This window comes from Cardiocondyla obscurior, linkage group LG19 (genome assembly GCF_019399895.1).
Source record: "Cardiocondyla obscurior isolate alpha-2009 linkage group LG19, Cobs3.1, whole genome shotgun sequence".
NCBI classification, from domain to species: Eukaryota; Metazoa; Arthropoda; class Insecta; order Hymenoptera; family Formicidae; genus Cardiocondyla; species Cardiocondyla obscurior.
In genome coordinates, this window is record NC_091882.1 from 971,135 (window position 1) to 986,786 (window position 15,652).

General features: G+C 40.5%; 1 protein-coding gene and 1 long non-coding RNA gene across 9 annotated transcripts in view; one reads left to right on the forward strand and one right to left on the reverse strand.

The window, feature by feature from the left end:
- LOC139110004 (uncharacterized) overlaps positions 1-7,234 on the reverse strand; it is a 28,536-nt gene extending 21,302 nt beyond the window's left edge. Inside the window, exons 1-8 of one of the 2 annotated variants that reach the window (XR_011546928.1) lie at positions 6,683-7,234; positions 6,517-6,619; positions 6,177-6,456; positions 5,669-5,858; positions 3,650-4,129; positions 3,405-3,572; positions 2,382-2,916; positions 1,644-2,294 (exon numbers count right to left, since the gene is read on the reverse strand). This is a non-coding gene — a long non-coding RNA (uncharacterized lncRNA). Of the gene's footprint in view, positions 1-1,643; positions 2,295-2,381; positions 2,917-3,404; positions 3,573-3,649; positions 4,130-4,675; positions 5,859-6,176; positions 6,457-6,516; positions 6,620-6,682 lie in introns of those variants that run through there. The other variant, XR_011546929.1, reaches the window with a different exon arrangement.
- Positions 1-15,652, forward strand: part of Dpy (fibrillin-like protein dumpy) — an 85,756-nt gene that overhangs the window by 16,089 nt on the left and 54,015 nt on the right. For 6 of the 7 annotated variants that reach the window (XM_070669407.1, XM_070669408.1, XM_070669412.1 and 3 more), the window contains exons 2-23: positions 3,026-3,081; positions 3,421-3,616; positions 4,756-4,860; positions 4,965-5,081; positions 5,141-5,388; positions 5,602-5,851; positions 6,219-6,464; positions 6,544-6,663; positions 7,443-7,576; positions 8,008-8,245; positions 8,333-8,455; positions 8,579-8,713; positions 8,792-9,025; positions 9,148-9,663; positions 9,747-9,932; positions 10,046-10,297; positions 10,422-10,853; positions 10,979-11,272; positions 11,755-12,003; positions 12,120-14,873; positions 14,955-15,105; positions 15,177-15,429. In XM_070669407.1, coding sequence (XP_070525508.1) covers positions 3,026-3,081; positions 3,421-3,616; positions 4,756-4,860; positions 4,965-5,081; positions 5,141-5,388; positions 5,602-5,851; positions 6,219-6,464; positions 6,544-6,663; positions 7,443-7,576; positions 8,008-8,245; positions 8,333-8,455; positions 8,579-8,713; positions 8,792-9,025; positions 9,148-9,663; positions 9,747-9,932; positions 10,046-10,297; positions 10,422-10,853; positions 10,979-11,272; positions 11,755-12,003; positions 12,120-14,873; positions 14,955-15,105; positions 15,177-15,429 — 7,289 coding nt within the window. Of the gene's footprint in view, positions 1-2,197; positions 2,285-3,025; positions 3,082-3,420; positions 3,617-4,755; positions 4,861-4,964; positions 5,082-5,140; positions 5,389-5,601; positions 5,852-6,218; positions 6,465-6,543; positions 6,664-7,442; positions 7,577-8,007; positions 8,246-8,332; positions 8,456-8,578; positions 8,714-8,791; positions 9,026-9,147; positions 9,664-9,746; positions 9,933-10,045; positions 10,298-10,421; positions 10,854-10,978; positions 11,273-11,754; positions 12,004-12,119; positions 14,874-14,954; positions 15,106-15,176; positions 15,430-15,652 lie in introns of those variants that run through there. The other variant, XM_070669410.1, reaches the window with a different exon arrangement.

Sequence of the window (15,652 nt, forward strand, 5' to 3'; positions counted from 1 at the left end):
TATAGCGATTTGTGCTTAAAATATAGGCAATATAATAAGATATATTACACACTTATCTTCTATCTAACAATATATCTTAATCTTTCTGCTTAGTCAATCATTTATAATGCCACTGTTCATAATATAAAAGTTGTCAGTATACTTTGACGTACGAGCAAGCGGTACTCGTCTTGATCTCTTAATATGGTTTCGCTGTTTGAAACCATAAAGTCGGGAGAAAGTGAATAATTAATTTTGACGCTATCTGCATATTGGTAAATGATTTCTGTAAGCGGTGGATAATACCGAGTGGCTCTCAAGCGAAGTGGCACGCACGTATAAAATAGCTGTTGTTAGTTAACAAATAATTTTATTATTTCCGCGCGTTTGATGTCAGCTGCAGCTTTGAGGTCTCTCTTTCTCGCATGCGTGGGACGTACCTCTAACCCCGAGTTTGCACACGCAAAAGAATTATCTCTACGAGCTCAGGATGTTCTCTAGTCACATATAGACACTTTCACGGCGCCACACAAACGCGTTATTCCCGACCTGCAAGCTTCCATAAACTGAAAATTTCGTGGGCGAGACCAGTATAATAAAGAAGAAATCCGTGAAGCCGATGACTCGTAAGCCGGCGTCGTTATTGACCTGATATATCTACTTCAGGCGGAGCTGATAATTAAGTCGATTATTCAATACAGCGTATGGCGTCATCGGATTTAAGCATTAAAAATGTGAAGCGCAATCACGATTTGCACGATAATGCCTATTTCTGTTTTGAGAAATTGATACACCTTGATACCAACGAACACACTATTTCAAACTAATTGTAAGTGTTGTACGTATTAATTTGTTTCTGTTTCAACCGATGACAAAGTCATGATCGCTATCATTCATATCGTAATATCTCGCGTAGGTGTTGCGCGTGCTTCATATAAACACCCATTGTAATTCATTATGCTCGTATGTCGCATTCAGATATACGTCGATGAAAAATTAAAGTGCAGAATCGCGTGGTTGAATTATGGCCAAGAGCTACTAACTATTGTAGGATTGCAACAGATAGATATGCTAAAGAAGTACCGATAAAAACTGATGTAACTATGTCAATCGCTCGCGGCTGAAAAATCGATGTCAGAGCCTAAGATCGAACACGATGTGACTTCGCATTTCTATCAGTTTTATCCATCTATACTACAGAATATAAACGAAATACATGTGCACATTACACATGTATACAATATACTACTATAATTTATTTTTATTATTACGCTTATTAAGGCTATTACGCGGATGTTAAATTATAAAGCAAATTTATAAATGTTAATTATAGTAAATAATTAATGTGTTGAAAACTGATCAAGTAATTACCATTTTAATATGTGCGCATAAACCGTGAACCGTTACATAATGATTTTACTTTCATAATATCTTTGTAATAGCATTAAAGTCACAAAATCTACGTAAATACTGAAAAACATTGCACATTTAAACATATTTTCAAGTCTTAGATTTTAAAGATTTTGACCACGAATCTACTAAGTCTAAAAATATCCTGACGCGATAATATACGCGAAAAGACCTGCTTATATGACAAAATTGAGATAAAGAAACTAGATCCCTCCATATTAAATAGCATGCAGCTGCAGGTTTGTATATCTTACCGAGTTAGGGGTACAGCGGAGGGGCAGCTCGATGACGTTGCGTGGTGGTTGGGAGGCAAGGAGAACTACAGGTGCATCGCACTCACACGCCCTCCTTTATTACGCGTTCCTCCGCTTCTTCTCTCCTTTCCCGTCTTTCCTAGTTGTTCCCCTCGCGCGCTTTCCGCTTCTCTTCCTCCACTTCATCCGACTTGGCAAACGCACGTCCTTCCTTCCCTTTTCCCTTTCGTCCTCCGGTCCTCCTTGCGAGCCTGGCCGCGTGTGCAGTCGTTAACATTTCACCGCTCCAAGTTGATCGCCGTAGCTCTAACTTATTGTGCTGTTTGCTGCACACGTAGTGCATTCGCTGCGTCTTGACGAGAAAGAGGCCTACAGGGCCCAGAACGAAGAACGCTTTTGCGTACGGGGATGCTATCTCCTGAAAATTGCATTTACAGTTGGACGTCCGCCGGCGGTATTGCGAAAGAGAAGGGCGGTAAACAGGAAATAGTTACCGCGGCTTCATTGCGAGCACTCGAGGATTTAGATTTCTGCGTCTTTGAAACGAATTCCGTTGGAAAAGCCCGATCGTTATCAAATTTTTCCACCGTATCAAGCTGAGCAGACTCTGCGATAAAATGCACTTGGAACTTGGTATCGACGTAAGCTTTGCTAAAACAGAAATCTGATATTAGGCTTAATAATACGTAGTATTTTTTTTCTTACTTAAAATATGAACAGATTGAGGGAGAACATTACCATGCATCGCGTGGCCTATATGTTGGGGTTGATGAATCAACCAACTTCCCTGGTCGCATATTCGTGAATTAGCCACGCGTTGGAACGGTGGTCGGCGAAGTGGAGGCTTGTTCGTTGAACAGGTGTTCGACCGGTGTAGGTTTATCCGTTGCGTCTGAAAAACGTTCGATGGTTTCTTGCGGTTTTGTATCCACGCTTGATTTTCCAACGATTTCCTGCAACCACGGTGCTTTCCATGTGATTTATACGCCGTGAACATCGCAGGGGAATGTTTGCGAGAGCTTCTATTTTCTATCGCTCTTTTCTTTATCGCGTTTCCGGATGCGGTGCGATCGTGAAAAATCGTTCCCAGGGTGCCGCGAAGTAGTGCCATTTTTTGCAAAATCACTTGTGAATTCGTGATGATGCAATTACCACCGGCTCTCGCGTGAAGTCATCGTTGTCGCTGTGTTACGCACGTGTTTAAGAATCTATTTTAATTTCTTCCGCAACGCATTCTTCGTGAAAGGTTGATAAGCTTCACGTTCAGTCATCACTAAAAATGATTACATTAATAATAAAATCACGCGTTTAACTTACGAGAGAGATAAATATAGAATATGATTAAAATCGGGGTAATTTGTATTTCCTTTTTTTTTTTACAGCAAAGATGAAACATCTTTGGCCGTTGCTGACATGGATACTTCTATCTTTGTATCCGGTAAGAAAATATTTTTCTGACAATATTAATTCTTTCACGAGTACAGAGACTAATTATCACATTTTCACTTTTTCTCTCAATGTCATTTAAAAGATCATTAATTAAGTGCAACAATATGTTAAAAGCATTTAACTTGATTTAAAACCAGATCTCATTTTAATTATTAAATGTAAGACCGTTTCTTTTTAACGTAAAAGAAGTAAGAGTAAAGAACGCGGGTGCTTTTTAACATCTAGTACATATAAAATGCGTAATTGATAAATAGTAAATAAAATTAATTAATAAATAATTGTGTGTGAAATATATTATACCAATCAACTAACCGAGTCCATTTTTCAGGTCGAATCTCGTAAAGGACTCGGCCATGGATCGAGGCGAGAAGTATTCTTCCTGAACCTCGAGGACGGCTACTTCGGCTGCCAGGTTAACGAATCGACAGACATCCTTCAGTTGCTCGAGCTCTCAAAGCTTTGTGACCATCGCGCCGACTGCTACCAAGGCGTGGACGAACAGCGCAACAGGTTAAAGTGCACAGGTGAGCTATTATATCTAATGAATGAAGACGTACCTGTTTGACGTAATTTGTTCAGCGATTGTCAGGGTATTCCTATCGCGTAAGCGACCGTGCACCTCACCGCGACAGGAAAAGGTGACGTCGCACGACATTCACCATGCACCATCGTTAACATTTCCGTTGTTTCTTCATGTCACGCCGTCGTTCTCGATGTCATTACGGTCGCTAAGTAATTTTCTTCCTCGCGTCGTACACAAACCACAGGAACGCGTTAAGCATCACGTCTCGTCGGGTCAATTAAGGGGGGAATCTCTTCTCGCGTCATTATTTCACATTGTACCGAGTCACGCCCACGCGCAATTAGTTGCGGAATTTTATTCCCATTTTCCACGGACGTTATCTCGCCGGTAAGACCGTAATTGACGTTGTTGAGGCGCCAATGAACCAGTGGGATCACGTTACTCGAATCCATCGAACGTATCGCAGCTCTGCAGGCTTGTGAGAAAAACTTCGATGTTCGAGCGACGATTAGACCTGGTGAGAGAAAATTGCGCGATTAGCTGATGGCTATAAAGTATCGTTGCAATTTAACCGCCCTTTTTTCTCGGATAATCTTACTTAATGACCAACAAAAATGGCTCGTACCTTTCGCACAGGCCATTTCTAAATAAGTATGTTCACTGACACTGTGTCGGTAAAATCATTAACTATATTACCTGTGTAAATAAAATTAAATTTTTGTTAAATACATTTAAAAAGTATAAAAAGAATTGATAATTAATGTGTATTATAAATTTAGCTTATAATATAAAATATATAACGTTTCGCGGGTTTTTTATTGAACCAGCGACAAAGCGTAAGGCCTCTGCGCCGCTTTTCATTTAGAATATTAATTAATACATGTTAACTCGGTAAAAGAGATGCCGGCCCGCTCTGTGCTCGTTTAATCTTTCCATGTCTTTTAATGGTATATTATCAAGATCCTTCCAAAAGAACTCGATTTAATTTCAACTTTCGTGCGCGACGTGTATCATTTTATGTTCAATAAAATTAATTCCGAAAGAAATCTATACATGTTAATTTAAAATGTGATATTTTTACATATTTATTTTTCAAGATATAATATAAACTTTTTCAAAATGCTACTAAAAATGTTGCAGATGATTGTACAAAAGAAGACGGCACTAAATGTCAAAACGGTGTCTGTCTTGATTCGGTCTGTCACTGTAACGATGGATTTGGAGGATGTAATTGTCAAGTTCCAGGTTTGTAGAACAGTTGACCTGCTTTCTTATACTTATATGCTTACATGTGAACAATAATTTCGAATAATTTAATAATTTAAAAATAAAACACTAAAAAATTATAGATGAGAACGAGTGTAAATATCGGCCCTGTGATATATTTGCCCATTGTACAAATACTCTCGGCAGCTTTCAATGTTCCTGTTTTCCCGGATATCGAGGCGATGGCTTTCACTGCGAGGGTAATTATCCTGCCGCGCGTCAAGCGCTTATTTCCTTGCTAATTGTATCGTATCTCTAGATATCAACGAATGCGATGATCCAGCAATTGCCGGGCGTTGCGTCGAAAATGCCGAATGTTGCAACCTACCCTCAAACTTTTTGTGCAAGTGCAAATCTGGGTACATCGGCGACGGCGAGGTACACTGTGCGGATGTAAATGAGTGCACGGTACCAGGTGCATGTGGCGACAATACCGTGTGCCACAACACACCCGGCAATTATACTTGCACGTGTCAAGATGGATTTACGGGAGACCCGTTCAACAGTGTTAGTATATCGGCGATAATAATATATAAATATAACATATCTCTGCAATTCAATTTCCTTATTATGAAATAAGTTTTTTCTTTTTATATGTACGTGTAATGGAAATATTAATTTTAATAATCATTCGTCACGATGGATCCTTGAAAGATACTGGATAATTATCTAATTAGAAATAAACTCTCCATTAAATTCACTGAATTAAATTTTGCGTAGTGTTTCGATGTCGACGAATGCAAATACGAGGGTGCCTGTGGAAGAGGTGCGTTATGCGTAAATTTACCGGGCGCGCATAAGTGCGAATGTCCTGAGGGATACGACGGCAGTCCTGAAGAGGAATGTAGAGACGTCGACGAATGTCTGAGAAGTCCTTGCGGACGTTCTGCTCTCTGCACAAACATACATGGCAGTTTTCGATGCTTATGTCCCGATGGAATGAATGGTGATCCGATGACAGGCTGCCACGGTAAGTCCTGAAAATATTCAATTACGAATGTAATATATCATACTGAATATATTATACAAAAAACGTCTGTAAAGCGATAACTCTTTGCAGCGTGAAATAAGCTTAAAATTACACATATTAATTATCATGTGCTTCTTAGTAACAATGTTCATTATCATTGACACAGCGATAACATTTTAATAAAGTTATTAATAAAAAGTTAATCTCGATTAAGATTTATGGGTGATAATCTAGACTTTTCAAAATCCAATACTGATAAAATTGACGGTCTGTGTGCGACACATTTGCGTTATGTTTTTGCAACAATTTGCTTGTACTCACATACCTTGGCGTTTGGCCGAGTTGACTAACTGACCGTCGCCGGTAGATGTGAACGAGTGCGAGGCAAGTTCACCCTGTGGTGCGGAGTCGGAATGCGTCAACACCGAGGGTAGCTTCGAGTGTAGATGCCATCCTGGTTATCGAATGGATCCCGCGCATGGATGTGTCGACGTAAATGAATGCATCGGCGGAGACGCTTGCGCAGCCAATGCGAGGTGCATCAATGTCCCCGGCTCGTACAAATGCATCTGTCCCCCAGGTTTCATCGGTCAGGGACTAACCCGCTGCGAAAGTCAGTTACAGTAAAGCTTTCACGTAACGCTATCCACATGCTTAATACTCACCCTGTGATTAACAATATTTATTAACAGACGTGAACGAATGCGAGCGCAATCCTTGCGGCGAGAACGCCGAGTGCATCGACACGATCGGTAGTTTCGTCTGCAGCTGCAAAGCAGATTACACCGGTGATCCTTTCAAGGAGTGCAATGGTTAGCTTACAGATATTACCTTCTTCCTTACAACATACTATCCTCTCAGTAACCACTTGATTGCGCGATCTTAAGGTCCGGAAGCCATTTCTTTTACCATGAGAATCTCTTCGACCTTTTTTTTTTTTTTATATTGGTTATACGGACAGAAAAATTTTTCTCTACGATTAAAATACATACAATAACGAAGGGCGGAAGCTGTGTCTCGTGCAACAAATCAACAAAAAAAAATATACTTTAATCGTGGAGAAGGAGTTTTTAATCCGTGTAGCCAATAAAGAAGAAAAAACGTTGAACAGATCTTGTGTAATGCGTACGTATGTACAGACGAAAGAATTATGTACGAGAAAGTCAGTTGCGACATCTTTGAGTAGATGGCATTGTTAATTAGAATAGAACAAATACCTTGCGAGTAACAAAGATGGAATACGTTTTTAGTATATTTCCGACCCTGTCATATCGACACTATAAATTCATCGACCACTCTAGAATCCTCAAGAACCGCGGTTTTAGAAACGTCAGACCTCGGATTGCATTATTCCGAACTAATATAATATACATTTATTATACTGTAAGTAGAATTCAAAGATGTCTAATAAATTTCGATATCGAGGGAGTCGACGTTAATTGACATCATTGCAGTCCCGACAATTGAAATCGGAAATTCTATCTAGCGGACTTTAATCGATCAAACTAATTTATAATTAATTGGCTGGTTTCTCTTTGAATTTCTCGTCCCGCAGGATTTCTAGGTACGTAATTTTTACTTTTCTTCTTAGATATCAATGAATGCACAGCTTTGGAGAATCCTTGTGGCAAAAATGCGATATGCAAAAACGAGAAGCCCGGTTACAACTGCCTCTGCCCACCTGGGTATAGTGCCAGCCCCAGCCCGGCAGTCGCATGCGATCAGGTAATAAATCAATAAACCTTATTACGAGTCACCTCATGCATAAGTATGTGGACGAGATCTCGTGTGAGATGTCTCCGAGACAAATATTTCAAGAGGTGGATCTTCCGGCCGACCCCGCGGTCTCTTTCAACAAAGGCGACAAAAAAAAAAAGAATATCCAAAATAAAGCGTAGCGTCGCGCACAAAGTGAGACCAACGTGAACCGGTTTTACATCGTTTACCAGCTCTTTTCCAAACTATTTTCGTTGTTTGTACAGCCGCAAAACTGACTCACGGCTTTGTTCATTATGAATGCACGTTTTTTTTATTCACGCGACTAGAAGATAACAGTATATACGGCGAATGAGACCGGTTTTCATCTCCAAGTACAATGCCTCCGAACGCGACAAGAATTCTGGAGAATGATGCTAATCCCGTCGCATCGTTTTCAGACCGACGTGACGACTCTTTGCAAGTCGAATTTCGATTGCGTCAACAATGCCGAATGCATTGAAGGGCAATGCTTCTGCAAGGATGGCTTCAAGGCCGTGGGTGCCGAATGTGTGGATTTGGACGAGTGCCTTACTAATCCCTGTGGACCAGCGTCAATTTGTACCAACACTAGAGGAAGTTATCATTGCGAGTGCGAATCTGGATTTGTTGGCACTCCACCTCATATTCCATGTAAAGGTAATTTTAACTTTTTATTTTTTTAATATTACAAATATTTTCGGCAAAATAATAAAAAAATGATTGATTTGACCGATTATTTTTCAGCACCGTGTGATGAGGTAACTTGTGGTGAACATGCTTTCTGTAAAGCTGATGGTCATGAAGCTTATTGCATTTGCGAAGACGGCTGGACTTTTAATCCAAACGATATAGCAGCTGGATGTGTTGGTAAGCATATTTTTTTTTTTTACAAGTAAACTTTGATTTAAACTTTGATAAATATTTTTTAATGTATACAAAAATCTTATTTATTCAATTATGCAATAATTTAATAAAATTTTATTTTTGTAGATATTAACGAATGCGATGCGATAAATGGTCCTTCCGGAAGATGTGGTAGAAACGCTATTTGCACAAATGTACCTGGTGGTTTCAGTTGCCAATGTAAACTCGGGTATTCAGGAAATGCCTTTAAGCAATGCATAGGTATAATATAACTTTATTATTTTTTTTTTATATTTAATTAATTTTGCTAATTATATATATTTTTTTAAATAAATACAGATATTGACGAATGTTCCAAACTCGATGTTTGCGGACATGGAGCAACATGTACGAATACCGAAGGTTCTTACACTTGCACTTGTCCAGAGGAAACTATACCGGATCCCGATCCTTATATTAAATGCGTTGGTATAGTTAGATGCGAAGCCGACGACGATTGCCCAGGAAATGCTATTTGTGATCCACAAAAAAGATGCTTGTGTCCCGAGCCCAATGTTGGAAACGATTGTAGACGTATGCAATTTAATATTTTTTATTGCAGATATTAAATAAGACCAAAAAGATTTAAAACTAAAAAATTATTTTTGTAAAACAAAATATATTTAGTTTATAATCTTATTTTTGTTTTGTTTTAGATCCATGCGAAGACCTGTCGTGCGGACCTAATGCGCATTGTATGCTTTTGAACGATGTGGCGACATGCCTCTGTAGCAACGGTTACACCGGGAAACCTGGAGTGAAAAATGGTTGTCGAGACATTGACGAATGTGCGATAAATCCATGCCCTCCCGGTGCAATTTGCAATAATGAACCTGGGTTCTTCTCGTGTCAATGTCCGAGTGGCATGACAGGCGATCCTTACAGTGACGGCTGTCAAAAATCTAAAACACCTCACGTATGTGGTCCCAGTGCACCTTGTCCTGCTGGAGAACAGTGTATCAAAGATGAATTCGTGGGTAGTAGCGTATGTATTTGTCAACGTGGTTACACACGTGACCACGAAACCGGAAAATGCAGGGATATTAACGAATGTATGGAACTCAGAGAAAAGGCCGCCTGTGGTGTTAATGCAATTTGTAAAAATCTTCCTGGCAGCTATGAGTGCCAATGTCCACCGGGTTTCAATGGAAATCCCTTCTCACTTTGCGAAGGTAAGAGATTATTGATTTATAATTTTTAATATAACATTACAAACGTATAATTTTATTAAAACTTGTTATTGAAAAAATTATAGAATGCAACAGCATTGAATGTCAATGTCAACCGCCGTATAAAATTGTCAATGGTAAATGCATGCTGGCCGGATGCTCGAAGGGTGAAAAATGCCCAAGTGGTGCCGAGTGCATAACAATTGCCGGTGGTGTTAGCTATTGTGCCTGCCCCAAAGGATATACAACCAAATCTGATGGTTCTTGCGAAGGTATTGTATAACAAAGCGATTATATTAAAAAAAGTTTTATTTCGATTTGCACATTTAATTGACGATTATTACAAAGAAACAGACATAATTTATTTGTATTATTTCATATGCAGATATAAACGAGTGCATTGTGGGTCATCAAGTATGCGGATACGGTGCCGAGTGCATCAATTTACCAGGTTCTCATCAATGCGTATGTCCACACGGATACGGCGGCGATCCGTACAACGGACTCTGCTCTCCGGCGCAAAAAAGATGCACCAACGATCACGAATGTAAAGCCAATGAGAAGTGCGTGCAACCTGGAGAATGTGTATGTCCACCGCCGTTCTACACGGATCCTTTAGATGGAAATCTTTGCAAGAGTAAGTACATTTATTTTAAATTTACTTGTTGCATATATTATGTCATATAGTCAAAATTCCTATTTTCTTGAAAAATATATTGTTTTTTTTTTCCTTTATTGTTATATAAATTTTACAATTACAGATCCCTGCGATCGTTTCCCATGCGGTATTAACGCAAAATGTACACCGAGTGATCCGCCACGATGCATGTGCGAGGCTGGCTTCGAAGGTGATCCGCAGCACGGATGTATTGACGTGAATGAATGTGCGAATAATCCTTGCGGACATGGGGCATATTGTATTAACACGAAAGGAGACCATACGTGCGAGTGTCCCAGAGGTATGATTGGCGATCCTTACGGTGTTGGGTGTACGGGAGTTCCGACTGGTAAGAGTGAGTGCTCGTCGAACGACGATTGTGAGAATTACTTAGCATGTGTCCAAGGAAGTTGCGTCAATCCTTGCGACAATGTACCTTGCGGCCCTAACGCATATTGTGAGCCCGATAAACATGCAGCATGGTGCAGATGCGTAATCGGATTTACAGAAGGCAAAAATAACGAATGTGTTTCACGTAAGTGTTAATTTTATATTTAATAAAATTTTAATTTGATTTTAAAGTAATGTGAAAAAGAATAAATAAGTTAGACTTTTTAAGATTTAGTTTATATACGAAATTAAATTTTGTTTCTATTTCAGAATGCGACGGTTTTGTTTGCGGCACCGGAGCTCAATGTATCGTTAGTTATGACGGACCAACTTGTAAGTGCATCGAAGGTTTCATGGGCAATCCTTTCCCTGGTGGACAGTGTGTTCCGGACGTTTGCTCTCCTGAAATTCCGTGTGTCGAGCCCAGCGTCTGTATCAGCGGACGTTGCAAACGACGATGCGAAGGAGTGATTTGTGGTATCGGAGCCATGTGTGATCCTTTAACAAATAAATGCGTATGCAATCCTTACTTTGTCGGCAATCCGGATCTACTCTGTATGCCACGTAAGTATTATTATAAATGTAATCCGTTTTTATACGGGTGAATCGTAATGTATGCGAGTAAATCGTTACCGACAGATCTCTCTGTATATGAGCATTACACAACGTTAACTAAAATTCAGTCGGTAACTGCTTTCAATCATTATGATTTACTCTATGTACACTAGAAAGTAGATATGACGTTTGCTGCGACGACGGCGGCTAGCGTACGTGAATTTCTCCGTTTTTACTGCTTTCCTCGGTCACCGAGTACGGGGAGGTGTAGGAGGCCGCGTTCCTCCTCAGTCTTCTGTGACCGGTATTCCGCAACACCTATACGCGCGCGCTTCGTGTGAGATTCGACGCACATCACAAGGTTACGTACGCTAGCCGCCGTCGCCGCGACTAATACTATATTATTCAGTATACATGTGTAATGCATGAATACAGGAAGTTAATAATTTACGTTCTATTGTGTAATTGCTTTTAATTAAAATTTTTAACAGCCGTTCAACCACCGCATTGTGATCCACTTTGCGGGAAAAATGCGCACTGCGAGTATGGTCTTCAAATATCGAAATGTGTCTGTAATCCGGGCACCAGTGGAAATCCTTATCACGGCTGCGGTGTTCAAGAAAAATCTGATTGTTCTACCGCAGTATGCGGAAAAGATGCGCACTGCAACGCGGGTCTTAATGCCATTGAGTGTCTCTGTCCATCCGGTTTTGCTGGCAATCCATATATTCAATGTTTCGGTAAATTTTTATCAATTTTAATTGACTCTTCCGTACTATTATTTTTTTTTTTTTTGCATTAAATAAAAATTACGTTACAAGAATATACTTTATTGTATATTTATATTTTTCTTTAGATATTAACGAGTGCAACGTAAATGCATGTGGTACCAATGCAGTGTGCATTAATACTCTTGGAAGCTATGATTGTCGTTGCAAGGATGGTTTCTTCGGCAATCCGTTTGTTGGATGTCAGCAAGTACAAGTAGGACCATGCGCCGATCCTTCGACCTGCGTTTGCAGCAACAATATACCATGTCCCTTCGATTATACTTGCGTCAATCACAAATGCATAAATCAGTGTAGCGACGTAAAATGCGGCCCGAGATCCGTCTGTCAAAATGGAGTGTGCATATGCCCGCCTGGATACAGCGGCAATCCCAACGATTTGCACAAAGGTTGCCACTTACACGGTCACTGTTCGAATGATCTTGAATGCCAGCCGCAAGAGATCTGTTTCCAGATCGGCAAAGGCGTTCGCAAATGTGTAGACGCGTGCAGTAAATTGCAATGTGGACCTAATGCACTCTGCATTACACAGAATCACATATCTTCTTGCTTGTGCATCGATGGTTACCAAGGTAATCCGAGCAATCTAGTCGAGGGTTGTCAGCCGTCGAAGTCCGTGATACCTGGATGTGCACACGATTCAGATTGTCCGCCAGGTTCGTTATGCATTGTCCTGGATGGCGGAGTGCATGATTGCATAAATCCCTGCAGTAAAGTGGTATGCGGTGCATATCAAAAATGCGAACCCGACATTGTTCCTGGTCACGCCACTTGCAAATGTCAGGATGGCTATGAATGGAATCCAGTATTGTCGTCCTGCGAGAAGCCGTCAGTGCCTGACTGCATAAGCGATGACGATTGCCGCTCGAGCGAAGGTTGCAAACCAGATGCGCTCGGTGTATTGAAATGTATGTCTCTTTGCGACGGTTTTACCTGTACCGCAAATTCCCGCTGCGTGGCAGAAAATCATCACGGCCGTTGTGACTGTCTGCCAGGTTACACCGGTAATCCAAATGATCGTCGGGGTTGCCACAGTCCACGCGAAAATCGTTGCTCGACAGATAGCGAATGTGCAGAAGATCAAACATGTCGCAGCACTCCAGATGGGCCGCTTGCCTGCCAATTAGTCTGCGATTTCATCACATGCGGCCCCAATGCACTTTGCGTCGTTAATAATCACGTAGCAAATTGTGAATGTCCGCCGGGGCAATACGCCGGCGATGCAAATGACTTGACATCTGGATGCCGTGCAGTACCGTGTGTTTATAATATTGATTGTCCACCTGCTCAGCTTTGCAACCGACTTACGCATTCCTGCTACGATGCCTGTGACGAAAACGCGTGTGGCGTGAATGCAGTTTGTATTGCTGACGATCACAAAGCGATTTGTCAGTGTCCACCTGGATTCCGGGCAAACCCAGTGCCCGATGTCGAATGTGTCGCCGTGGAGACGTGCCATTTGGATTCTTGTCATCCAACAGCACTTTGCATCGTCGGTCCAACGAACAATCCAGTATGCCAATGTCCACCAAATTACGTAGGCGATCCTTACGTAAACGGCTGTCAACCAGAAGGATACTGTTCTGGACCTAAAGATTGCCCGGTGCATTCCGTCTGCCATGAACATCGTTGCGTTAATCCGTGCGAAAATGCATGTGGTCCCAACACACTTTGCGACATAGTGAACGGTCAACCAAGCTGCAGATGTATCCACAGATTCGTACCGACTTTGAGAGGTCCAGAACACGGTTGCGTTAGAGGTACTAATTATTGTACGGCAGATGCCGATTGTGAGGACAGCGTCGGAGGGCATTGTCTCGATGGTCAATGTAGAGCTGTGTGTCGTTCATTAGCTGACTGTTCGGATGGAGAAAAATGTATTAATAGCAAATGTATGATAGCATGCATTACGCATTCTCAATGTTTAGAGGATCAAGCGTGTGTTAATGGAGGGTGTATTCTTGGCTGCCGCAGTAATAAAAATTGTCCGACCAGCGAATCATGTATTAACAACAAGTGTCAAGATCCTTGCAGTAGAAAAGATGTTTGTGGACCAAATGCAATCTGTAGTTGTACAAATCACGCAGTTGCATGCACATGTCCTCTCGGTTTTCATGGCAATCCTACTCCGGAGCAAGGCTGCGTTCGAGTGCCAAATATATGTCAAACATCGCAAAATTGTCCCAATCAACATGTATGCGTCTCAGGATTATGTCAATGTCAGTGCTCAGAACAGAATAATTGCGCGCAAGGCGAACGCTGCAAAAATGGCATTTGCGTAAAAATATGTTACGGCGATAGTAATTGTTTGCCCGGCGAATTGTGTATCGACGGTGTGTGCGAAGCGGGTTGCACCTCGGACGTTGGCTGCAAACGCGACGAAGTTTGCATTAACAACAAGTGCAGATGCAGTCACGGATTTATTGCTGGTCCTGAACATTGTGTAGATATTAACGAGTGTGAAGATCAACCATGTCATCCGAGCGCTGAATGTATTAATCTCCACGGATCTTACCGTTGCACGTGTCCTCAAGGTACCGCGGGCAATCCTACAGGATCAGGTTGCGTACTGCCACATCAATGCACCACGCATAGAGACTGCTTTGATACACAAGCTTGCGTACAACATAACTGTTCCGATCCATGTTCTCTAATCGACTGTGGTTTAAATACTATTTGTACCGTTCTGGATCACGCAGCCGGTTGCCAATGTCAACCTGGTTACATCGGCGATGCTTCAGGATGCTTTAAAGTAGAATGTCTTTCTAACAGTGATTGCCCAACGGATAAATATTGCAATCAAGAGATCAATAAATGCAGTAGTAAGTTATGACACAATTTTATTAATATCGCGAGTACTATGTTGCGCTTTGTATAATAATATGTTAAAATTATTTTTTCAGGTCCTTGCAATCAAGTAAATTGTGGTTACGGTAATTGTGTAGCCATCGATCATGTTAGTGTGTGCAAATGCTATCCTGGATTTGTTCTCGTTGGCGACATCTGCTCTGATGTTAATGAGTGTTTACAAAATCCTTGTCATCCCTCGGCTGTGTAAGTGAAATTAATAGTTGATTATAAAAGTTAAAAAAAATGTATAAACTTATTTTTTTTTTTATGTCTAGATGCCAAAATGCAGAAGGATCGTTCGCCTGTGTTTGTCCGCATGGTTTAGTAGGGGATCCGTTTAAAACTGGTTGCAAACAGCCTGGCGATTGCTTTACAGATTCAGATTGTCCAAATTCAGCTACTTGCATCGATAACAGATGTACTAATCCATGTGATACACCGGGAATTTGCGGTAGAAATGCGGAATGTCTTGCACGAGATCATGCTCCAATCTGTAGATGTCCCGGACAAACTACAGGAAATCCAACAGTAAGTGTTACATTTTAATTTGATTTTTTTAAAGTTATCGATCGGCAATATTATAATTATTTAAATATTTAATTTTATTAGTATATTTAATTAAATATATATTTTTTATATTTATTTTATATTTAATTATATATTTTATTAATTATATATAAAATATATTAATTATATATATTATGTTTAATTAAAATATAATTAAATAATTAATTAATTATTTTGTATTATT